Genomic DNA, 23,157 nt, shown 5'->3' on the forward strand with positions numbered 1-23,157 from the left:
TATCTTGTTTCCCACAGGGTCTGAAGGTATATTTGGTCATGCCCTGGGAATTTATCATTAATTCACTTTAAAACCACCGTAATTCATTTACGATCCAAAGCCAACACAAATCACTCATTTAGGACCTTGTTCATCCTGACACTAGATGTGGATTCCCTTCTTTCTCCTTGAGTGGACCTACCCTCCTACTTTTAATATATCTGTTAAAAATAAGAGTGTTTCTGGGGAAAGGGTGCTCCTTAATCCTACTTGCCAAGAACATTTCTTGCTTCCTTTACATTACTCTAGGGCCTTGTCCAATTTCAGGTTTTTTTTCACCTTGAATTTTGACTTTACAAGATCTCTTGTCATCCAAGGTTCCTGAACTTTGGCACCGCATCTTTCAACCACACAGGAAAATGCTCACCCTGGACTCTAACCAGCTGGCCTTTGAAAGACTCCAACAAGTTATATGTGGATTTACCCTCAAGCAGCCACTCCCCAAACTAGCTAGTGAGGAGGAGGTCCAAATCATTGATGCAGATGAAGGACACACTGACACCACAGATGCCAAAGAGTGTTAAAAATAGGATGAGGAAATATAAGTGAGGAAGAGGAGGCCGGAGATGATCCAGACAAACTGGTGGAGAAGGAAGATGAAGACAAGTAACATGAACTCATCGACCATGATTCTTCTGAACAGTCTTGAGTCTACAAAGAGCAGCAAGGAAATGAGTTAAAAAAATGATACCACGGGCAAGATCGAAGACTCGAGCGTAAATGTAGTTAAAATTACATCCAGCTTTTGTGGCTTATAAATATGATGGAACATAGTCTTTGGTGTGAGGTTAAACTGAAGTTGCCTATCATAAAGGTGCACTTTGACTTCTCCTCACTAATTATGTCAGTGGCACAAAACGCAGTTGTTTGTGGGACCAGAGGAATCGCTCGTCGCTTCTTGAATGAAACGGCCAACAGGAGAGGAGAGAAGGAAACTGTTTTGAACACGGAGGGAAGAAACTACACCGAGATGTTCAAGTATGATGATATCTTGGACCTTGGCTGTCTGTACTCAAAAGATATCCACTGTTGCCAGCACGTCTGGCATCGAGGCTGCTCATAGAAATGGCATTGAGGCTGCTCTAGGAGTCATAGAAAAACAAATCAAAGATGTGTTTGCTCTTTATGGAGGATGGAGTCGGCGATGACGACCAGATGCGACAGGAGAGGAGCAAGTCCGGTAGGAGAGGAGGAAACCGGGGTTGGACCTACCACATCCGCGAGGTCAGCTGTGGGACAAGGGTGAACTGATGAGGAGCGGGCATCGGTTGCTAGTTGACCAAGGAAGTAGGAGGCTGGAGGCCCGCAGCAGCCTGTGGCTGGTCTGAATCGGGCACCTCTTATAACAACTAGAGTGTGGACTGGACTTTGAAAAGGGCACCAAGACAGGGTATCTATTGCATGTGGGTTCAGTGGACTATTTATGTACAACTACTAATTGGGGTGTGGTATGGTGATAGTCTACTGGACAGTTTGTAAGAAAACTATTTCACTGCATTTGCACTTCTCAGATGTGACAATAAAGCACCATTGAACCAATCTATTTCCATTTCCTGCCTAATGCTGTTTTAATTAGCCTTTGCCCAATTTAGAATCACAACTATCCTTGGGCAAGGTATGACTCCAATCACAGGTGTGCATTTCCTTTAGAAACATAGAAAATAGGTGCAGGAGTAGGCCATTCGGCCCTTTACTAGCCATTGACTACTTTAAACGGAACTCCTTATCTGAATCTAATTGGGCTTTAGTGAGTGGGTTATTAATGAATATGTTTGTGTTGATAACCCTCACCCTAATGCCAAGGACAAACCTGTAGTGGCCTCATGATGGACAGTAAACTCACTCGGTGGTAATTAGTTTAATTAGATTTATCTCTCCTTTTGTACACAGCTTGGCAACTTTCCATATACTTGGGTAATGCCAGAATTGTAACTCTGCTGGAGATCTAGGTAATTCTGTGCGCAGGCCTTCAATGCTGCAGCCGAGATTTTGTCTTCCGTAGACTTTGCTGCATTCAGAAGTCTAAGCTAAGTTTTATTTTCAGGGATTGAATTGATTGAAGTTAGCTTGTGTGATGGTGAGGAACTCTGGAGGGAGCTCATTAGAATTGTGCACATAGCACTTGTTCATGGATTATATGAACAACATTAAATTTGTGTAGAAGTAGGCCATTATGGCCCTTCAAGCCTGCTCGGCTATTCAGTAATGACTGAATATAATTTAAACGCCTGGTCCACATAACCATTGATTTGTTCTGTCACCCCAAACTCTCAGTATAAGATATACTTAATATCTCCGCATTCACAACTTTAGAGAATTAAAGGATTCTGTTTTCTGAGTAACAGTTGCTCATCGTAAGTCTTATGTGATTAATCCTTTACCCTGAGAATATCCCTTTGCGGGTTTAATTCTGCTCCACCAGGGGATATATCCCTTCAGCATTTACTCAATGAACTTTCCTTGGAGTTTTTAATGTTTCAATAAAGTTGCACATTTTTTCGAAATTGGAGAAATCATCCTGCTTAATGTGTTATCCCAAGAATCTATCTTGTAAATACATGTACCTTGCCTTCAAGGTGTGTTTATCCATCCTTGAATAAGGAGACAGCACTCCAGCTGTGATTTGACTGCAGCCCTGTACAATTGTAGCAGATTACTGTGTTGCGCTGTTTCAAATGGCATCATACGATTTGCCCTCTTAACATGGAAACATGCAAGTAGTGAACTTATTGTTTTTTTTGCTGAGGGTCATCCAAATATCTTTGAACACTAACATGATATGGTCGTGCACCATTTAATATAGTAATTATTAATAGTAACAGTCTATTATTTGTATCTAAAGGAATAATCTCAATTTTTATACATTATATTTGATTTGTCACAGATATTTTCTATCCTGCTCCTAATTTAGTCACAGAGAGATACAGCACTTCATCCTTTCAAATACTTGACAACATCGGTCACCCATTCATACTAATCCTGCATTAATACAATTTTTTTTTTAAAATCGTCCCCACATTCTCCCACCTTATTCTACCGCTTGCCTGCATGCAAGGGGTAATTTACAGTGGTCAATTAATCTACCAACCTAAAATTAGTTACTTAAAATTGGAGAATGCAATGTCCATTCTATTGGATAGTAAGCTATCCATGTGGAATATGAGGTGCTGTTCCTCCAGTTTGAGTGTGGCCTTACTCTGGCAATGGGGGAGGCCCAGGACAGGACTGTCAGTCTGGCAACCAGGAGATCCACTAGGCCTTGGCAGACTGAGTGCAAGTGTTCAGCGAAATGGTTGCCGAGTCTGCGCAGGATCTCACCTATGTGAGGGAAGTCCAGGACAAGGGGTCACAGCTTAAGGATAAGGGGGAAATCCTTTAAAACCGAGTTGAGAAGAAATTTTTTCACACAGAGAGTGGTGAATCTCTGGAACTCTCTGCCACAGAGGGTAGTCGAGGCCAGTTCATTGGCTATATTTAAGAGGGAGTTAGATGTGGCCCTTGTGGCTAAGGGGATCAGAGGGTATGGAGAGAAGGCAGGTACGGGATACTGAGTTGGATGATCAGCCATGATCATATTGAATGGCGGTGCAGGCTCGAAGGGCCGAATGGCCTACTCCTGCACCTAATTTCTATGTTTCTATGTACACCGTCTGCAGTTCCTTGTTTCCATGTTTGATCTGATTAGTTGATCCTTGGATTGCTTAGGTCTACTGCACACTACTTTTGCAGTTTAGGAGCTTGTGTTAGCACTTCAACTTGGGTCTGTCTTTTTGCAAACCTTGTGCTGCCCACAGTATGCTCCAATGGACCACCTTTAATCCCCTGTCATAATAATAGCGGTATATTGAAGGACATGTGGGCCCTTGAGGTTGGAGATTGTGATAGTAGCAGTTGAATTGCCCATAACGCTTCATATATACTCAGTCTTGTTGCAAAGTGTACTGTGGTCTCCCCTATGCAGCACACATCACAATGGAGGGTGACCTTGCTGCGAAGATCAGACTTTGGCCTCTCAACTTATGGACAGATGTATTTGCCTTGGGGAGATTGGTGGGAACATTCATTTAGTTTTATCCCTTCAATTGATTTATTCATCACCTGCCACAGATGTAGCCTGGCATTCATGTTCTTTAGGGCATAGCCAAATCAGTCAGTGGCAATGCTAATGATCCACTCATTAGCACTTGAGACCCCCTCACCCTCCCATCCCAAGTTCCTCAGTATTGATTAATCAACTCGGGAGGGTGGTTGAAGGTAATCAACCAGCATTTCCTTATCAAGGTCCAACATTGTCTGCAGTGTTGGACCTTATGGGCTAAATTTTCATGTGTCTGTGGTTATTGTTGTAGACCATTAATTTCTCCCATGGTGATGGTGCTATTGGGTTTATCTTGTCAAGACATATTCAGGGTGAAAATGCTGAAAATTGAAATAAAAACATAAAATCTAGGATTTATACTTTGTGTAAATCTCCTTTCATCAGGCTGTAAATTTGTTTTTCAATGGAAATAATTGTTTTTCACTAATGTTTTTCAATGTAAGGCAGTAATATTCAATTTTACTGCCTTACAGACTTTTATGTGATCTTTGTTTAATTTGTCTTTGTGTGTTTGAGTCAATGTGCCTATGATGCTGCTGCAGCAAGATTTTCACTATATGTGCACCTCACCGCCCTTGTGCATATGAGAATCGATTTGACTTAAAGTACCACTTCAAATTAAGTATATGGTTGCATTATTTTGGAATATGAATCTACCGTTTAATTTCATCGTAGTGAAAACCTAATTTTCAGTTTTATTTGATAAACAATTATATTATTGTTCTATCTTGTTTGTGTTTTTGAAATGTCTGTAGCAAGCAGATAGAGATTGGTACATGATGGACGAAGGACATGATGACTTTCATAATCCTCTAGCATACACTTCAGAAGAATATGTGAAGAAACGGGAACAATTATTGCAAAAACAGTCTCAGAAAAGAATTTCTGCTCAGAAGAGACAGATTAATGAGGTACAGATCATATTTTGTTTATTTGCTACCCCAATTTGTTGAAAGATTCCAGAAAAAAAAGTGTAAAATGTAAACCTATTTCTAGAGTATGCAATTTTAAGACGTACACCACGTTAACCAAAAACTTGCCTAAGATTATATTTTGAAACAAGTTTTAAAACTTGTGGTGTTACCTTGCTGAATTCAATGTTGGTTTCCTTGAAATTCAGGTTTGTCAAAGACTTGATAATTATCAAGAGGTTTATTTGGTTTTGTCAAATATTTGTCTAGCTGTATCACATTTTGTACCACATTGCATTCAAGTCCTTTCCTGAGTTAGATTTATTTTTCATTAGATTCTTGCTGAAACCGAGTTATATTTTGTTAACAAAATTGTAGTCAGACATTTGATTCCATTAATCTCATACGGTACAATTGATTGAGGAATATGTCAGAATTTATTAATTGTTGCTAAATGGCTGTTTTGTAGGATAATGAGCGATGGGAAACAAATCGAATGTTAACCAGTGGCGTGGTTCAACGTCTGGAAGTGGATGAAGATTTCGAAGAGGACAGTGCAACTAGAGTTCATTTATTAGTACATAATTTAGTCCCGCCATTCCTGGATGGACGAATTGTCTTCACCAAACAAGTAAGTCCACAGCCAGCTGTGTTATTTTTTAACAAACTCAAGTCCTAAACCTGTCTATATAGAATAATGTTGGTCAAGAGATCTATGTTAGGCTGCCAGCCGCTATGTTCCTTTCAAAGGGAAGTATGATTTTTAATGTTTGGAAATTATTAATAGTTAAAAATATTTAAAGAAAAAAATAGTTTTGTACCCAGCAAAAAAACATTTCTTCAAATATTCACAGGGGTGGCATTGTTCCAAATCTATCCCGGAAGTAATGTATGCTGCCAGCATTAGTGCACCTGTAGTGTGTTAATTGGTTCACAGACATGTTTGAAATGTGTTCGGATACAAAAATATGAATAGAATTGTGCTGAACTTTTACATTTCCACTTGAAACCCAGCTATGGTTATATAATTTTAAGCAGCCCACTTTAGGAAGGAACTGATTAATGTGGCGTGAATGCAGAGTACGTTCCAATGGATGTTGAACTTCAGGCACATTTAGCTCGAACATCTGGGAATATGCTTGGAGTATAGAAGTGTAAAGGAAGATTTAATGGAGCCGATCACCATCATAAAGAATTATGATATAGTATATAAGGAAAGCTACTTCAGTCAGATAATAGAAGTGTAAGTGATGAGACAACAGATTTATGGTAATTGATCAAAGGGGCAAACGGTGATGAGAAAATTGTCTAATGCAGCATGATGTCGAGAACTGTGCCCATGAGTGACTGCACACCTCTGAGGAAACATTGCTCCCAGTGGTTGGCAACGAGGAAACTCAGAGCAAAATTGACCCTGAAGGTTCCAGAAATACTTTCCTGCTCATTTGTCTGGCCGTTATCTATTTTCTAATTGTTCTTGCATGCAAGTTATTGAAAGGAAATGTAAAAGTACAGTAAATGGTACGTTGGCCTTTATCTCAAGAGGATTTGAGTTTCCAGAATTCAGGTACTTGTAAAATTCTAACATGGCATGATAAACTGGATGCTGTGTTTATGTTTCCACTGGCTGAGGAGTCTAGAATAAGTCAGTCTCAGAATAATCTTCACTCTAAGGGTGGCCAATGTTTGGAGAGACATGGTCACTCTATCATTTATTTCACACTAAACAAAACAATAGAATTCTGAATATAAGGGAATTGAGGAATATGGGGTTGAAGGAGGAAAATGGCAGGGCAGCCATGATGTTGGTGAATGATACGGTAGGCTTGAAGGACAAAATGACCTATTTTTCTTCCATTGATTATGCTTTTAATGCTGTTCTTTCTTTTGACAGCCTGAGCCAGTGATTCCAGTAAAAGATGCCACATCCGACATGGCAATCATCTCTCGCAAAGGAAGCCAGCTCGTGCGCAGGCACCGTGAGCAGAAAGAGCGCAAAAAGGTAAATTGATTATATTTTTAAAATAGTCCTGCTACTTTGAATTGCAGGGAAGAATTTATTACAAGGTGAGAGGAGTGGATTATTTTATAATGTGAAATTTGAATATGAGTAGTATTTTTCAATTTTAAGAGCATTTAAGAAACAATTAGACGTACATGGATAGGACAGGTTTAGAGAGAGATGGGCCAAACGCAGGCAGGTGGGACTCTTGTAGATGGGACATGTTGGTCGATGTGGGCAAGTTGGGCTGAAGGGCCTGTTTCCACGCTGTATGATTCCACGACTCTTAAGATTTAAAACTTAAGCTTATCATGTTTAAATTATATAAAATAAAACTGATCTACACCAATTTCATGTTGCCCATTGAAAATCTTGAAATGTTGTGGCATTACAGCACTCAGTGACAAACATATTGTGACCTATTTTAAGCACTGCACCAAATTGGTGTGCTGGTATTATAAGAGTATAAATTAATAAATAGCCCAAAATGGTTATTTTATTTGGTTACCTATATTCCAAGACTAACAGCATGACAATTTATGTTAATTCATCTGATTTTGGTGAGAAATGCCAGGCGTTTTTTGTGCAACACCAGCACTTCCCTCTGAAACTGTAAGGACTCCCTCGTGAACATGTCCTGAACTTCTTGATCGGTGCTTTGCCAGTGATTTCCTCACTGTGATGTGACATTGGCCTTGCAATGCAATGCCATTTTCCAGCATATTGAATAACTCCATTCTTATCGATTGAGAGGTGTTGAAAAGAGCTACAAGGGAAAGAGGCGAGTGTCAGTAATTCAGATGCTCTATATTTAATTATTCTTGTTATTTTTAAATAGATTAAAATGTTCTAGAGTGGTATGTTTTAATTTATTTTTTATAGTTTTTATCTATTCATGAATGTCCAAGACATTCACAAACATTTACTTTTATGACAGCTGATTAAGCCTGGGGTATAGTTAGCTGGCTGTTGGAAGATTTATTTGTTTTGAGCTTACCATTTTGGCTGCATGCCTTTTGCACTGCAAGGCTTCAACACATGCATTGACGCTAAATTTAATAAGCATGTTACGGCCAGAAGATCCATTTCTGGTGCCTGTGTTCCAGGAAAATCTGACCAAAAACCGTGATTAGTATAGGATTTTGAATCCGCATTTCTCATCACGCACTTGGTGGGCAAAGGCTTTGTCTCTATATGACTTTGAGACCATGTTGTGCATGCTAGATGTAATATCCTTGATTGGATGATGCTTAATTGAATCTCTGCTTCATCCTGTTTGGGTCTCTGGATGTGCAGATGCTTGTTTAAACCAAAGATAGACACAAAATGCTAGAGTAACTCAGCGGGACAGGCAGCATCTCTGGAGAGAAGGAAGGGGTGACGTTTCGGGTTGAGACCCTTCTTCAGACTTAAGGTCCTCATTGTTTGTTTAGACACTGTAATCTTCAGTTCTAAATATTGAAATTAATAATTGCAATAACTTGCTTTGTCTTTTTGAATCAGCACTGGCCGGTCCTGTACCAAGGATTGTGTTTGTCATGTTAATTGAGTTTTTCTTTCTCTACAAGTACTGCCTGATCTCCCTCTCTGTAATAGCTCTGACCTGTATCTCACAGCTTTACATCTTCCCCTGTTTTTTTAAACTCTCTAATTGCCCTCATTAATCTATCGACCAGGCAATTTTGTAAAGGGCATAATACCATGAAACCCTAGCTTGTTCCTGGTGCCTTGAGTATTTCTCACATTTTCTTCTTTTGTTATTGATTAGTGTCTGATCGCTGTAATAGTGTAATCAATGGGGAGAGCTGTAGAGCTAGAGTTAACATGAATTGATTTCATTGAAAATACTTTTGTGCCGCACATATTCAGCCATCTGGCATCCATGTGGGATGCTAGTTACATGAGAAATGTTCATTTGTTTTGTATCACTCCACTATTCTATGCATGAACATACAAATAAATTACTGAACTGTATAGCACTTAGCTGCCCTATAAATATTAAAATGTCAATATACAGCAATTGTATGTTAATGCTAAACATAATTACTGCACAACAGGAAAAATAAGTCAAATGAATGGCTGTAGATAGACACACAAAGCTGGAGTAACAGGCTGCATCTCTAGAGAGAAGGAATGGGTGACGTTTCTGGTCGAGACCCTTCTTATTCACTATCACATGGTGCCAAATGTTCAAAGAGGCCTCTAATAGGCCTACAACTGCACTGCCCTTGGGTATTAACATAAATAAACTAAACCTGTTTTTTTACACTTATTTTATGTAATACAAAACTAAATTCACTAAACATGTGTTCATAAAAGCAAATCAACTTTATATAGGCTATGCATGGACTTTTATGCATGTCCTAGCAAAGGCTAGGGTATCATTTAAACTAAAATCATTAAATTCTAAATGTCAAAATGGCAATGCAGATTATTCACCAATTTCAACAGAACTTTTAAAGATATGGCTGAGAAGATTTAGGCTTGTTACCTTTATATACGCTTGCTTACATGGCTTTTTTATATCATGCAAAAAGTGTAAATGAAGAAGATGAATCTGCATTACCGTGTGAGCAGAAATGCCATTTCATTACTCAACAAGTTTTAACACATTTTAAAATCCTTTGACAGCAATTTACCAGTAAATGTTTTCCTCTGTCACTCATCCATCATCACTTTCATTCTGTTACAAAATGCACACATTTTGTATTAAGCCCTGACCCATAAGCTGAATTAAATTTGTCACCCGGCCAGGGAGAAAAATAACAAAAAAATGTCCTTTCACAAATGTTTTTTGCAGAAGAATGAGTGCAGAGTTATCTAACAAAAACATTTCTTTGCTGTCTTCAGGAACTTTTGTACATAAATGCTTTGTCAAAAACATGATGAATCTACACGTATCTTCATCCATTTTGGCATTCTTTTGATAATCGACAGGGAGATGAATGATATCTGTAAAACTTGGTTTCGAATACTTCCTGATAACAATTGCACATGATGGATTCATGTGGCAATTGCACACATGTATATTTGAGAGATTTTTTTGTTTAAAAGCATGTGCAAATTCTTTGCACCAGTTAATGTTGTGTTTGGAAGGCAGTACCACATTAACCTTGTTTCATTAGCATCATAAATATGCTCGGCAGCCAGATTATTCAACAACTAAATCCTTAAGTTTCACAAAATGCCTCTACTGCTAGTTTTCTTTTCACTAAAGGCATTTAATTTTTGAATTCCACACTGAATCTTTAAAAGATTCATTTTTTATAAAATTCCTCTACTTTTTCCATAGCATTATCCCTGCGATGTCCTCGGTACTCTAAGGAAAACTAATCCTATAAAGTGTGATCTTGATTGTCATCCTTCACTGTATGTGTTGCATGGCACTTTTCAAAACTTGTATGTAGCTTTGCTTTCAGGAGGAACTCATGAACTGGACATTGTGAAGTAATGTAACAAAGTGTTGAATCAATGTTCAATTCTTCCATAAGAACAATACTATTTTTAGTTTTTTCAGGCCTTTTACCCGCTTCTACTTTCTGTTTTTGATATTAAAAGAACATTTGCATTTCATACCTTTGTCGGGAGTATTTTTATCTGATGTAGTGGATAGATGGGCAAAATATATTTACACTTTATGTAACACTATTGGAACCAGCCTGGCATTTGTAAATACATGTGGGGCTGATGCGCCCTAGACTGATGGGGATCACTAAGTGAAAAAAATATCAGAACCCAAGTTTAAAGTTATGTTTTTTTGAGAATGTTTTATGAAATTTTGTGTGGTATGGTGGCGCAGTGCTAGAATTGCTGCCTTACAGCGCGCGCAGTGCCGGAGACCCGGGTTAGATCCTGACTACGAGTGCTGTCTGTACGGAGTTTGTACATTCTCCCCGTGACCTGCGTGGGTTTACTCCGAGATTTTCGGTTTCCTCCCACACTCTAAAGACGAACAGGTTTATGGGTTTGGTACACAAAATTGCTGGAGGAACTCAGCGGGTGCAGCAGCATCTATGGAGCGAAGGAAATAGGCGACGTTTCGGGCCGAAACCCTTCTTCAGACCCTTTATGGGTTTATTGGCTTGGTAAATGTAAAAATGTTACTTAGCATGTGTAGGATAGTGTTACGGTGTGGAGATCGCTGCTCAGCAAGGACTCGGTGGGTCGAAGGGCCTGTTTCCGCGCTGTATCTCTAAACTGATAAACTAAACTAAATTGCTTATTATTCTTAGAATTTTTTCCAGTTGCATGAAAATTCTGGATGCACAAATACCTGAAAAACATGAATTTACTGTGTGTTGCCAGAAGTGGGAATTCAGAGTAAGTCTTGGTAATTGCAGCAGAATATAGACTTAATGGAGATAGACAATAGACAAAAGATTAAACCTAATTGCTCTAAATGCTTTGAAGCATTTAAAGGAACTGGGTTCAGTAAGAAACTGCATGTTGTGCTACAATGGACAAATAAATAAACAACAGTCTTGCGAAGCAACTTTTATTGATGCCTGTTGTCACAGCAATAAAAAGAGCTAAATAAGAGCTAAGGAAGTAGTATTGTGAATTCAATATGCAAAATTATTTAAGGGGAGTTATGATAAGATAGACAAGTTTCCAGGATTTCAGACTGAGGAAATTACAAATAAATTGGGTATAATTTCCCAAAAATCTGAGTTCAGTAAATGTGGTTTGGATTGTAAATTTGTAACTATTCATTCAAGGAGGGAGGCAAAGGTAGAATCAGACCTGTCAGTTGGAATCAGTTTTAAGCGTCAGAATTATAGTATGTGCAGAAAGATCTGTGAAGTGTAGGGTACATCTCTGATTGAATTTTTGTGATTGCCATCGGTTTGGTGAATTGGGGATTCTTTTAGATGAGATTTTGTAAATTTTCGGGAGCCATTTTATGGTAATTTGTTTGAAATATGAATAACATAAATTTGGGAGTGGCGTAATGGTAGAGCTGCTGCCTCACATCGCCGGTTTTCCGGGTTCGATCTTGACTACGGGTACTGTCTGTGCGGAGTTTGCACGTTCCCCCTGTGACTGCATGGGTTTTCTCCAGATGCTCCAATTTCCTTGCACATTCCAGAGACTCCAAGGTTCGTAGGTTAATTGGGTTCTGCAAACTTCCTCTAGTGTGTAGGATGGTCAGTGTGGACTTTGGTGTTACGGTGTGGAGATCGCTGCTCAGCAAGGACTCGGTGGGTCGAGGTTCCATGCTATATCTATAAACTAAACTAAGATATCATCTGATTGATAGGCTAATGTATAGCTGCATTTCTCAAGGATCAATTCTGGAACCTTCACAATTTGACAAAGATATTTCACAATTGGATTGAAATGTAGTAATTTTAAATTGATATGCTTCTTGGGTAAAATTTAAAACGGTGCCATATTATTGCTGTTGGTATGACATAGTCAATCTGAGAGACTTCATTTCTCATGTTATCTAATTGGTTTTAATAACTATTTGTAGGTGCTATTTAGCATTTTGTTCAGCCGAAGTAACAATATTTTCAAGATGCTGTTACAATACATCTGTAACACACAATGCAATATGTACAATATAAATGTTTAAGAAGGAACTGCAGATGCAGGAAAATCGAAGGTAGACAAAAATGCTGGAGAAACTCAGCGGGTGAGGCAGCATTTATGGAGCAAAGGAAATAGGCAACGTTTCGGACCGAAACATTCCCTATTTCCTTCGCTCCATAGATGCTGCCTCACCCGCTGAGTTTCTCCGGCATTTTTGTCTACCTTCGATTTTCCAGCATCTGCAGTTCCTTCTTAAACATTTATATTGTACATATTGCTTTTAACTTGGTAAGTGTGACATAATGACTATTGAGAAAATAAAGAAATATTGAATGGAATTTTCCGAGCCCATTTTGTTTCTCTGAAAGCTGTGACAATTATGATATGGCTGAAGTATTTTTTAATAATATAATTCTAATGCAACTTTTCTTTTTTAGGCTCAGCATAAACACTGGGAACTGGCTGGGACTAAATTGGGAGACATCATGGGCATAAAACAGGTAGAAGAGAAAGATAAAGATGTAGAAGAAGATGGGAAAGTGGATTACAGGTAGATTAATTTTTACTTTTTAAAAAATGTTTTAATTTTTGCCCTTCACCAATATTTGTAACATTTTAATTCGTAAAATAAAATGGTTGCCAAACAGTAGCGGCAAAATATGTTAAAATAAGTTAAACTAATTTAAAGAAATAGTTGGAATACTTTATAGTCACATGTGACTCGGCACGGTGAAATTCTTTGCTTGCAAACCCAGCAGTGTTAATCCCAAACTATTGAATGCTTAGACTCCCTAAATTGGAGAAGAATATTTTGAGGCCTAAATTAAAAATTGCAGTCAATTGAACTGACCTGCAAGGAGTCCTATATTGAATAGGGTGTTGAATCCTTGCTCAATTTATTCTCACGGGGTTCAATGATTACTGTTTCTTAATATATGACTGGAATATTAGCAGCCTGAATTTAGAGGCCATTGCTCGAACAAGCAGTCCTAATAGATTGTAAAAGCTAACAGCAAAATAATACAAAATATGAGGAAGGTTTTGTACAAAACAGTTCGGGAATCAGAGGACATTGAATTTAATGGTGACAGGATTTCTATGGGAGGATGTTAGGTGTGAAAAATAGTCACTGATTTTTTTTTTGTTGATTCGTTTGTAAGTTATTCACAAATTGCACAACTGGCCAAACAAATGAAAATTAATCTTGAACATTGTAAGCTATTGCCCAACAAGTAAGCAGTATAATTGTAGTTTTGAAATTTGCAGCTTGCATCCTTGTAATCCATTAATGTAATTATTAGGAAATGCAATGATGTTTCTCACACAGATGTTGCAGTACAACCGTTTAATTGTCAAAGAGACAGCTCAACTCAATATGCAGCTGAAAATTATCTCAGAAATAAAAAAAATCTAGCACACTTCTGTATATTGTCTTTTTCCGATGTATTTTCACAAATGCAAGTTTAATAATTAACTAATCACAAAATGTAATTTGTTCTCTGCCACCCATCAATACACATTTAAGTGGCTGGATGTTGTCTCATGATTTAAAAGTCATGGTCTTATTACAGATAAATACACTAATGTATTTTCCAATGTTTTTTAAATATAGAACTGATCAAAAGTTTGCTGACCACATGAAAGACAAGAATGTTGCAAGCAGTGAATTTGCAAAAAAGAAAACTATTCTTCAACAGAGACAGTATCTACCAATATTTGCCGTCAGGGAGCAGTTGCTCAATATAATACGGTAAGATGTCATTTTGTGTTTATAATGCAGGTTGGTGATTTTTCAGCTTCATATGTTCATGTTTTTGACTTTCTAAGATTCTGTATGAGGAATTGCATGCCTTATGGTCTCTGATCCTGTTCTTTTGTTCAGCAAGGTCTCATCTAATCACGTATCTCAAATTTCTTATTCTCATATCATCTGATTTTACTCCTCGTATCTACTGTTCTTTGACTAGGATGTTCTTAACACATGAATATCCTTCATTTTCTGAGTCACCATGTTCCAAAACTTTACAATTAGCTGAGTGGAAAAAATTCTCCTCATCTCTGTCCTAAATGGCAAATGGCGTATTCTCAGACTTTACCCTCCATCACTCTACTGACCCATTCCTGTAGGTAGTGACCGATGTCCCTCCCCTCTCCTCACCCAGCCATCCTTGTGTCCCGAGGGTGCAACCTGCAGCCTACCTGAAGTCATTACTATGCTGGAGTCATTACTATGGTTCACCCTCCTTGCGTCCGACCACTCCAGCTTCCTCCCGGGTGGGTTCCTGATCACGCCGACGACGAGGTTTCGGGCGAGGTCCCGTCAACCGCGAACCTTTGGGCAGACTCCGAGCCTTCGGGCGGGTTCCCAGTCCCACCAACCGAGCGTTCAAATGGGTTTCCAGTCCCGTCTGACACATTTCCGTCACCTCCAATGCGATCCCACCACCATCCCCACCCCTTTCTGCCTACCGCAGAGACTGCTCCCTCCGCAACTCCTAGGTTCACTCATCCCTCCCACCCAAACTGCCCCATCCACAGTATTTTCCTGTGCAACCGTCCTTATACCTTGTCCCTTGGTTCCATCCAGGTGTGAGAGAAGTTCACGTACACTTTGTCTAACCTAATCTGCTGTATCTGGTGTTCCCGATGTGGCCTCCTGTACATCGGCAAGACCAAGTGATGAACACTTTCCCTCGGTCTGCTAAAGGGACTGTCCCACTTTCACGAGGGACCTTTTTTACTCATGGACAATTTTCATAATTCTAGAAAAAACGCCCCGACATACTTGATGCCACGAGTACCTAGGACTAGCATCACGGCCTCCTACGACCCACCTACGACCTTGTGACGACCATGCTGCGAATATGAGTCGAAGGCAAACTCGGTAGAGGTCGTGAATTAGGTCGTGAAAGTGGGACAGGCCCTTTAGGCCACGGGACCTTCTGGTTGCGAACCATTCTAACTCCTCTTCCATTCCCATACTCTTCAATACGTTTGTCTAAAACCTCCTGTCTTTTCATCCAAGGCCTTTGTTCGACCATCTGCCAATCAGAAAACCCTCCTCACTATCAACCTATTGCCTACCAGGCTTTGCCCTGCCCCATCTCTCCCAGAATTCTCCCCCCTCCCCCCCCCCCAAAAACAACAATCTGTCTGAAGATGGGACCCGACCTGATATGTCACCTGTCTATGTTCTCCACAGATGAGGTCTGTCCTGCTGAGTTACTCCAGCACTTTGTCTTTTTTTGTAAACTAGCATCTGCAGCTTCTGTATACTTCCTATTCTCTGAGAATATTAAATGGTGAAAAAGCAATCAAAACACCATAGGTAGACAAATGCTGGAGAAACTCAGCGGGTGAGGCAGCATCCATGGAGCGAAGGAATTGGTGACGTTTCGGGTCGAGATCCTTCTTCAGTCTGATCCTTCGCTCCATAGATGCTGCCTCACCTGCTGACTTTCTGCAGCATTTTTGCCTACCTTCGATTTTTCCAGCATCTGTAGTTCTTTGTAAAACACCTTAGGAGTTGATTCAACTTTTATCGTGGCTTAAGGACATAAAAAGATAAACCTAACTCGGGAAGATGAAAGCAATAAGGAACAACATTTAAGTATCCCTCTTTTCCCTTCATTCTTACAGGGATAACAACGTGGTCATTGTTGTCGGAGAAACTGGTAGTGGAAAGACTACTCAGCTAACACAGTATCTTAGTGAAGATGGGTATTCAAACTACGGCATGATTGGATGTACTCAGCCCAGGCGTGTTGCAGCCATGTCTGTGGCAAAACGTGTCAGTGAGGAAATGAATGTGAATCTTGGAGAAGAGGTAATGAAATTAGTTTGCTTGCGTTTTTTTGTAGTGTTAGTTTACCATGCTCACCAGAGATGCATGGCAATAGCTTTTCTTTTTTTTTAAATAATGTTTCTTATGAAACAGTATGTTAAACATTTAATATTCTCAATGAGAGTGAAAAGCATAATTGATATTAATATTAAAATTGTTGACTTATTCTGTGATCATTAGCTGTGGCTCACATTGAAGAAGCCCTATACTTCAGGGGCATTATATGCTTGGTTTACATTTACTTTAAGATTAGCATTGAGTCAGATCTTCAAAAAAAAAACAGCTCCATGAAGGTAAACTAGTTATAAACAGTGCTTTGATCAGATATGAAATACTCTTTTATGAATAATTGTATAGCTTTTCAAGAAGTTTAATTGTATTATAAAATGAGAAAAGTTGATAAAATGTTAGCTTGAAAATGTTTTAATGATAAAAGTACAACTAAACACATGTAGAGTTGCCTTGAAGCCAGATTTGCATGTGATTTGTAACTGATTTAACATTTCAGAAGTCAAAACAATGAGAAAACAGGTTGTGGAAAGAACAGAGGGAATGCCTGTGTTCGGGCACAGGCCATTTAAAGAACTATAAAATAGAGACAAGACAGAAAAAGAGAACTTAAGATCTTAAGCTATCCATTGTTATTTTTCAGACTTACCTTTGTATTATTACCTTTTTAGGTGGGTTATGCTATCCGATTTGAAGATTGTACTTCAGAACAAACTGTCATTAAATATATGACGGATGGTATTCTACTTCGCGAATCTCTGAGAGAAGCAGACTTGGATCATTATAGTGCTGTCATCATGGATGAAGCCCATGAACGGTCACTAAACACTGATGTACTATTTGGCTTACTTCGAGAGGTGTGTATATAATATACAATGCGGAGGTATTGCGTATCAGTTTTGTACATTAAGTATTTGTGACTGTAATTTCTCTATTTCTATTCTTAGTTTAAAAAAAAAGTGTATTAAGGTTTTGAATTTCATTAAATACATTACGAATAATGTAGGAGATGGAGAATAATTATTTATCTTGAACTATTGTCTACCCTTTTCCAGGTTGTAGCTCGCCGTGCTGATCTAAAACTGATTGTTACATCGGCAACCATGGATGCAGGCAAATTTGCAGTATTTTTTGGGAATGTGCCTGTGTTTTATATCCCTGGCCGGACATTTCCAGTTGATATTTTCTTCAGTAAGGTATGGTACCGATTTGGAAATTTTTACTTGTGTTGGGAGTTCAGTTTAATAAATTTGTTCTATTATAACAGGGGTTGGCAACCTTGTTCTGCATAGGAGCAGATGGCGAGCCATCTATCGCCCTAGTGTGACACTTGATGTTTTATCGCATTAGTTTTCATGTGTTTTTCAATTAATTTTCTGCAGTTCACAGGTCCCTCGCGTGCCCATGGACTGGCTATAGTTCCCACGACGCGAAAACTAATTGTTAAAAAAACGCCTGCGGGCCGGATGATTTCGGGTTACGGGCTGGATCCGGCCCGTGGGCTGTAGGTTGCCGACCCCTGCATTATACAATTCTCTTAAACTGCATTACAGAACCAAAACATCGTAGATGTTGTAACTCTGAAATACAAAGTGATCAAAATATGTAATGGGTTAGGCAGCATCTGTAGAGATTAAAGCTATTAAATCTTCAGGTCAGTGAAATCCCAACAGAAGTGGGGGTGCTTAAAAAAAACTGGTTTGCAGAGGGTGAGGCAAAGAGAACAAGAGGAAAGTTATATGATGGAGGACGGGAAGGATAAAGTGACAGAAATGATAGTGAAAAGTACTTGATGACCTAATGGAAACATTCTGTAAAGTGGCCACTGTATCCTTGATCACCTCACATGGAAAGGGCCACTTAGTGGGTAGGAGATTTAGTATATATTATACTGTATATATTTATTAAAAAAAAAGGAAAATGTAAGCACTGCTTCAAGCAGTGAGTGACCTGTATCCAAACAAACCCAGAGATTCCCCCCAAAATTGACATCTTTTACTTACAATTTATTTCCTGTAAATTTCAGGGAAGGACCCAACATCTGCAATTAACTTAAAAGGGGAAAGATAATAAATATTAATAATGAAATAAGAATGGATGATACTCAGCCCCACAAGCCTGCCCTAATTCAAGATGAGAATGGCTAACCTCTACCAACCTCATCTTTTCTGTACCAGTTTCCTAAAGACCTCAAATCGCTTGTCTTTCAGAAATGTATCTATTCCCTCTTGAAATATTCCGAGTGACCCAGTCTCCACAATCCTCATGGGTAGAACATTTCACATATTCACCACTCTCCGTAAGAAAGTATCTTTTAGCTGTCACACTTAAAAGTATATAATTACACAAAGACTGATGGTGAGACAGAATAAGAAAGGCTAATATAAGAAATATAAAAGATTATAAGAGTTTGTAAAGAAGGTTGTTAATGCATTGGAAGCTGACGTTTAGAACAGTGGGAGATGGTTTAATGGTTTCAATGTAATATCCTCTGGGCTCTTGATGGGTAGGATATGGAAAGGATATATATTTTTTCTTGTGGCGCAGTCCAAAACTAAAGATTATTGTTTAAATATAAGAGTTTACCAATTCAAGGTGAGGTGCAATTATTTTCCCTGAAATTAATGAGTCTTTGAAATATCCTGTCCAGAAATATATTTGTCTGTTTATACTACAGTTACAATTAGAGGAAGATAGATATACAGTGCCCTCCATAATGTTTGGGTCAAAGACCCATCATTTATTTATTTGCTTCGGTACTCCAAAATTTGAGAGTTGTAATAGAAAACAAATCACATATGGTTAAAGTGCACATTGTCAGATTTTATTAAAGGGTGTTTTTATACATTTTGGTTATACATAGTCCCCTCCATTTCAGGGCACCATAATGTTTGGGACACATGGCTTCACAGGTGTTTGTAATTGCTCAGGTGTGTTTAAATGCATCCTTTATGCAGGTATAAGAGAGCTCTCAGCACCTAGTTTTTCCTCCAGTCTTTCCATCACCTTTGGAAACTTTTATTGCAGTTTATCAACATGAGAACCAAAGTTGTGCTAATGGAAGTCAAAGAAACCATTATGAGACTGTTATAGAGACATCAGCCAAACCTTAGGCCTACCAAAATCAACTGTTTGGAACATCATTAAGAAGAAAGAGAGCACTGGTGAGCTTACTAATCTCAAAAGGATTGGCAGGCCAAGGGAGACCTCCACAGCTGATGACAGAAGAATTCTCTCTATAATAAAGACAAATCCCCAAACACCTATCTGACAGATCAGAAACACTCTTCAGGAGCAAGGTGTGGATTTGTCAATGACAACTGTCCTCAGAAAACTTCATGAACAGAAGCTACACTGCAACTTAAAAGAGCAACCACAGTTGTGGATAAAGGTCGTGGACAGAGAGACGAAGATTAACTTGTATCAGAGTGATGGCAAGAGCAAAGTATGGAGGAGAGAAGGAATTGCCCAAAATCCAAAGCATACCACCTCATCTGTGAACCACGGTGGTGGGGGTGTTATGGCCTGGGCATGTATGGCTGCTGAAGGTACCGGCTCACTTATTTTCATTGATGATACAACTGCTGATGGTAGTAGCATAATGAATTCTGAAGTGTATAGACATATCTATCCTATCTGCTCAAGTTCAAACAAATGCCTCAAAACTCATTGCTGGCGGTTCATTCCACAGCAAGACAATGATCCCAAACATACTGCTAATGCAGCAAAGGAGCTTTTCAAAGCTAAAAAACGGTCAATTTCTGAGTGGCAGTCAATTACCTGATCTGAACCCAATTGAGCATGCCTTTTATATACTGAAGAGAAAACTGAAGGAGACTATCCCCTAAAGCAAGTATAAGCTAAGGATGGCTGCAATACATGCCTGGCAGAGCATCACCAGAGAAGACACCCAGCAACTGGTGATGTCCAATTCAAGCAGTCATTGCATGCAAAGGATATGCAACAAAATACTAAACATAACTACTTTCATTTCCATGACATTGCTGTGTCCCAAACATTATGGTGCCCTGAAATGGGGGGACTATGTATAAACACTAGTGTAATTTCTACATGGTGAAACAAACTGTATAAAAATGGCCTTTATTAAAATCTGACAATGTGCACTTTAACCACATGTGATTTTTTTTATTTTTTCTATTACAAATCTTAAATTATGGAGTACAGAGACAAATAAATAAATGATGGGTCTTTGTCCCAAACATAATGGAGGGCACTGTATGAAGAACACATTGCTGAAAGGTTACTGGGCATAGATGGAAGTGATTGAAATTGGGCCTTATTGACTGTTCGGTCTGGATTGGAGGGCCAAGCGATCTACTACTACTCCAAATTCACTCTCTTGTATGTTGAATAAGATGCAGCACTTGCTCCTTTAGCTTTCAGGACTCCAAAACCCCTTGGGCAATGCTGCGATTTTAACTTGAGCTGACTTTTAACATGATTGATCTAAAACTTTATATACTAGACTGTTTAGATGTTCTAACTTTTGCAGCTTAGTATCAAAATAATTAATTACTATACCACAGTGGAGGAGAAAGGAAGAAGTACCTTGATTTCATTTTTTTTCCTTGTTAAAACCTATTGGCTAGGTAACTTTAAACTATGCCATAGGACTTGCATGTTTTTGTGTATGTGTTCCAAGGGCTTAACTTTATTTTCAGTTATCCTTTTTCTCACAGACCATAGTCCATGCTGACCTCTAAGACCATTGACCATTATTACATCATTAACAAATTAAATAAAATGCAATTAAAGATCAACAATGTAAATGATGAATTTCAAAATCCTCAACATACACTGGACTCGGTGGGCCGAAGGGCCTGTTTCCGTGCTATAGTTCTGAAGTCTAAATTGAGATGTAATGCAAATAGCCTGTGGTTAGGTTGTGTGTTGCTGTGCTTAGGTTATATAATGCACTAAGTGAATGTACTTGCAATGTTTTCTGTTTTGCTCACATGGTGAATTGAGAATGTGCAGACCAAGCTCAGCATTGGAGATCTTGGTCACGGACAAGACTATTTACTTTAGAAAAATTGAGTGTTGTGGAGAATATCTTTGAGGTTTCCCTAAAAATAAGGTTGGACTCGAAAGTTTACCTTGAGAATCTTAGTGAATGTAATTTAAGGGTGCATAGATTTTAGATCCATGGGCAGAGCTAGATTTTTTTTGTTTGATGAGTTTACCTAATGGTTAGCTGCACTTACACAAATAATTTCATGAATTTAGGAGCACGAGTAGTCACTTGGGTCCTCCGATTCCAATATTTAAAAAGATCATGATGTGCTTATAACCTCAATTCCCCACATTTCCATCCACCTGTTCGCATTGTTTCTGATCAAGAATCTATCTTAAAAATATTCCAAGGCTTTCTTTTAGTGGGGCGCCCCCTTATTTAAACATTGACCCCTACTTCTAGGTTTTCCCCAAGAGGAGCAAACTTTTTCAATTGTATGAAATAACGGCTTGTTGTGGTTTGAAATTTTGTTTTATTGCTGGTAGGATATGAAGTGAAAAACTGAGATTAGAAAAAAAAGATGTTAGTCTTTTTCGTGGTTTTGACCCGAAACGTCGCCTATTCCTTCGCTCCATCGATGCAGCCTCACACGCTGAGTTTCTCCAGCATTTTTGTCTACCTACTCTTTTTCGTGGAGTTGTGTGGGACGTGCAAGATAAAGTTCCAGACCTATCGATCAATGTCCACATGGTTACATGGTGATTGGGTAAACCACATGAAAGAGCCTGGATCTTTATCTATTTTTCCAAATTACTTTCACATTAACAAAAAAATCACGAAATATACATTGCTCAGTTTCATTATTGCATTATAAGAAAACTACAAAATAAGTAATTTATTTCCGATAAAATTAATAATTAATTTTGGAGCCCTGGATGTCTTATATAAAGCTAGCCCTTTTTCATGAAAAATACAATGGCTGACAAAATGGTTTCAAATTAAATAAAATTATTCTTTTTTATATTTATACGTTATAACTTTATTTGTCCCAGGATGGAAATTGGTCTGCCAACAGTCATAAAACACAACAAGATACATGAAACATGAAATTAAAGCGACGAGTGGACAGTCCAGGATTGTGGATGTGCAAAGATTAGGGGGGGGGGGGGGGGGGAAGGAAGGAAGGAGGAGTCTTACAACAGATGTTGAAAGAGCAGCGCGTCCAGAGGAAGTACAGAAGGCTCTGTCCCTTCTTACTCAGTGCCTCAGCGTAAATGAACCAGCCTCATTTTCTGTCCAGGTAAACTCCAAAGTACTTATACTCCTTGGTAAACTGCATATCCACACCCTTGATGGAGACAGTACAAGGGTGTTCCTCTCCTCCTAAAGTCCACCACTAACTCCTTAGTCTTGTCGATGTTGAGCTGCAGGTGATTCAGCCCACACCACTCAACAAAGTTGTTGACCACACCTCTGTATTCAGATTCCTTCCCCTCATTGATGCAGCCCATAATTGCTGAGTCATCTGAAAACTTTACAGGTGGCGGGAGTCAGAGTTCTATCTGAAGGCCGAGGTGCAGATGATGAACAGGAAGGGAGAGCGGACTATGCCCTGTGTGGCCCCTATGTTGCTCACTATCATGTCCGAGACACAGTTCTGTAGCCGGACATACTGTGGTCGTCCAGTCAAAGAAGCCCATTTTTTGGAAGTTTTTTTTTTTTTTAGCTGATCTCAATAAATCT

The 23,157-nt window shown here is 38.9% G+C and overlaps 1 protein-coding gene across 1 annotated transcript in view; it reads left to right on the forward strand.

The window, feature by feature from the left end:
* The window catches only part of dhx38 (DEAH-box helicase 38), a 96,008-nt gene that overhangs the window by 21,966 nt on the left and 50,885 nt on the right, over positions 1 to 23,157 (forward strand). Inside the window, exons 8-15 of the mRNA XM_033035740.1 lie at positions 4,894 to 5,049; positions 5,519 to 5,680; positions 6,944 to 7,051; positions 13,024 to 13,136; positions 14,199 to 14,336; positions 16,226 to 16,412; positions 17,111 to 17,296; positions 17,495 to 17,635. Of these exons, the coding sequence (XP_032891631.1) occupies positions 4,894 to 5,049; positions 5,519 to 5,680; positions 6,944 to 7,051; positions 13,024 to 13,136; positions 14,199 to 14,336; positions 16,226 to 16,412; positions 17,111 to 17,296; positions 17,495 to 17,635 (1,191 nt within the window). The remainder of the gene's footprint in view (positions 1 to 4,893; positions 5,050 to 5,518; positions 5,681 to 6,943; positions 7,052 to 13,023; positions 13,137 to 14,198; positions 14,337 to 16,225; positions 16,413 to 17,110; positions 17,297 to 17,494; positions 17,636 to 23,157) is intronic.

The sequence above is a fragment of the Amblyraja radiata genome, chromosome 17 (assembly GCF_010909765.2).
Source record: "Amblyraja radiata isolate CabotCenter1 chromosome 17, sAmbRad1.1.pri, whole genome shotgun sequence".
NCBI classification, from domain to species: Eukaryota; Metazoa; Chordata; class Chondrichthyes; order Rajiformes; family Rajidae; genus Amblyraja; species Amblyraja radiata.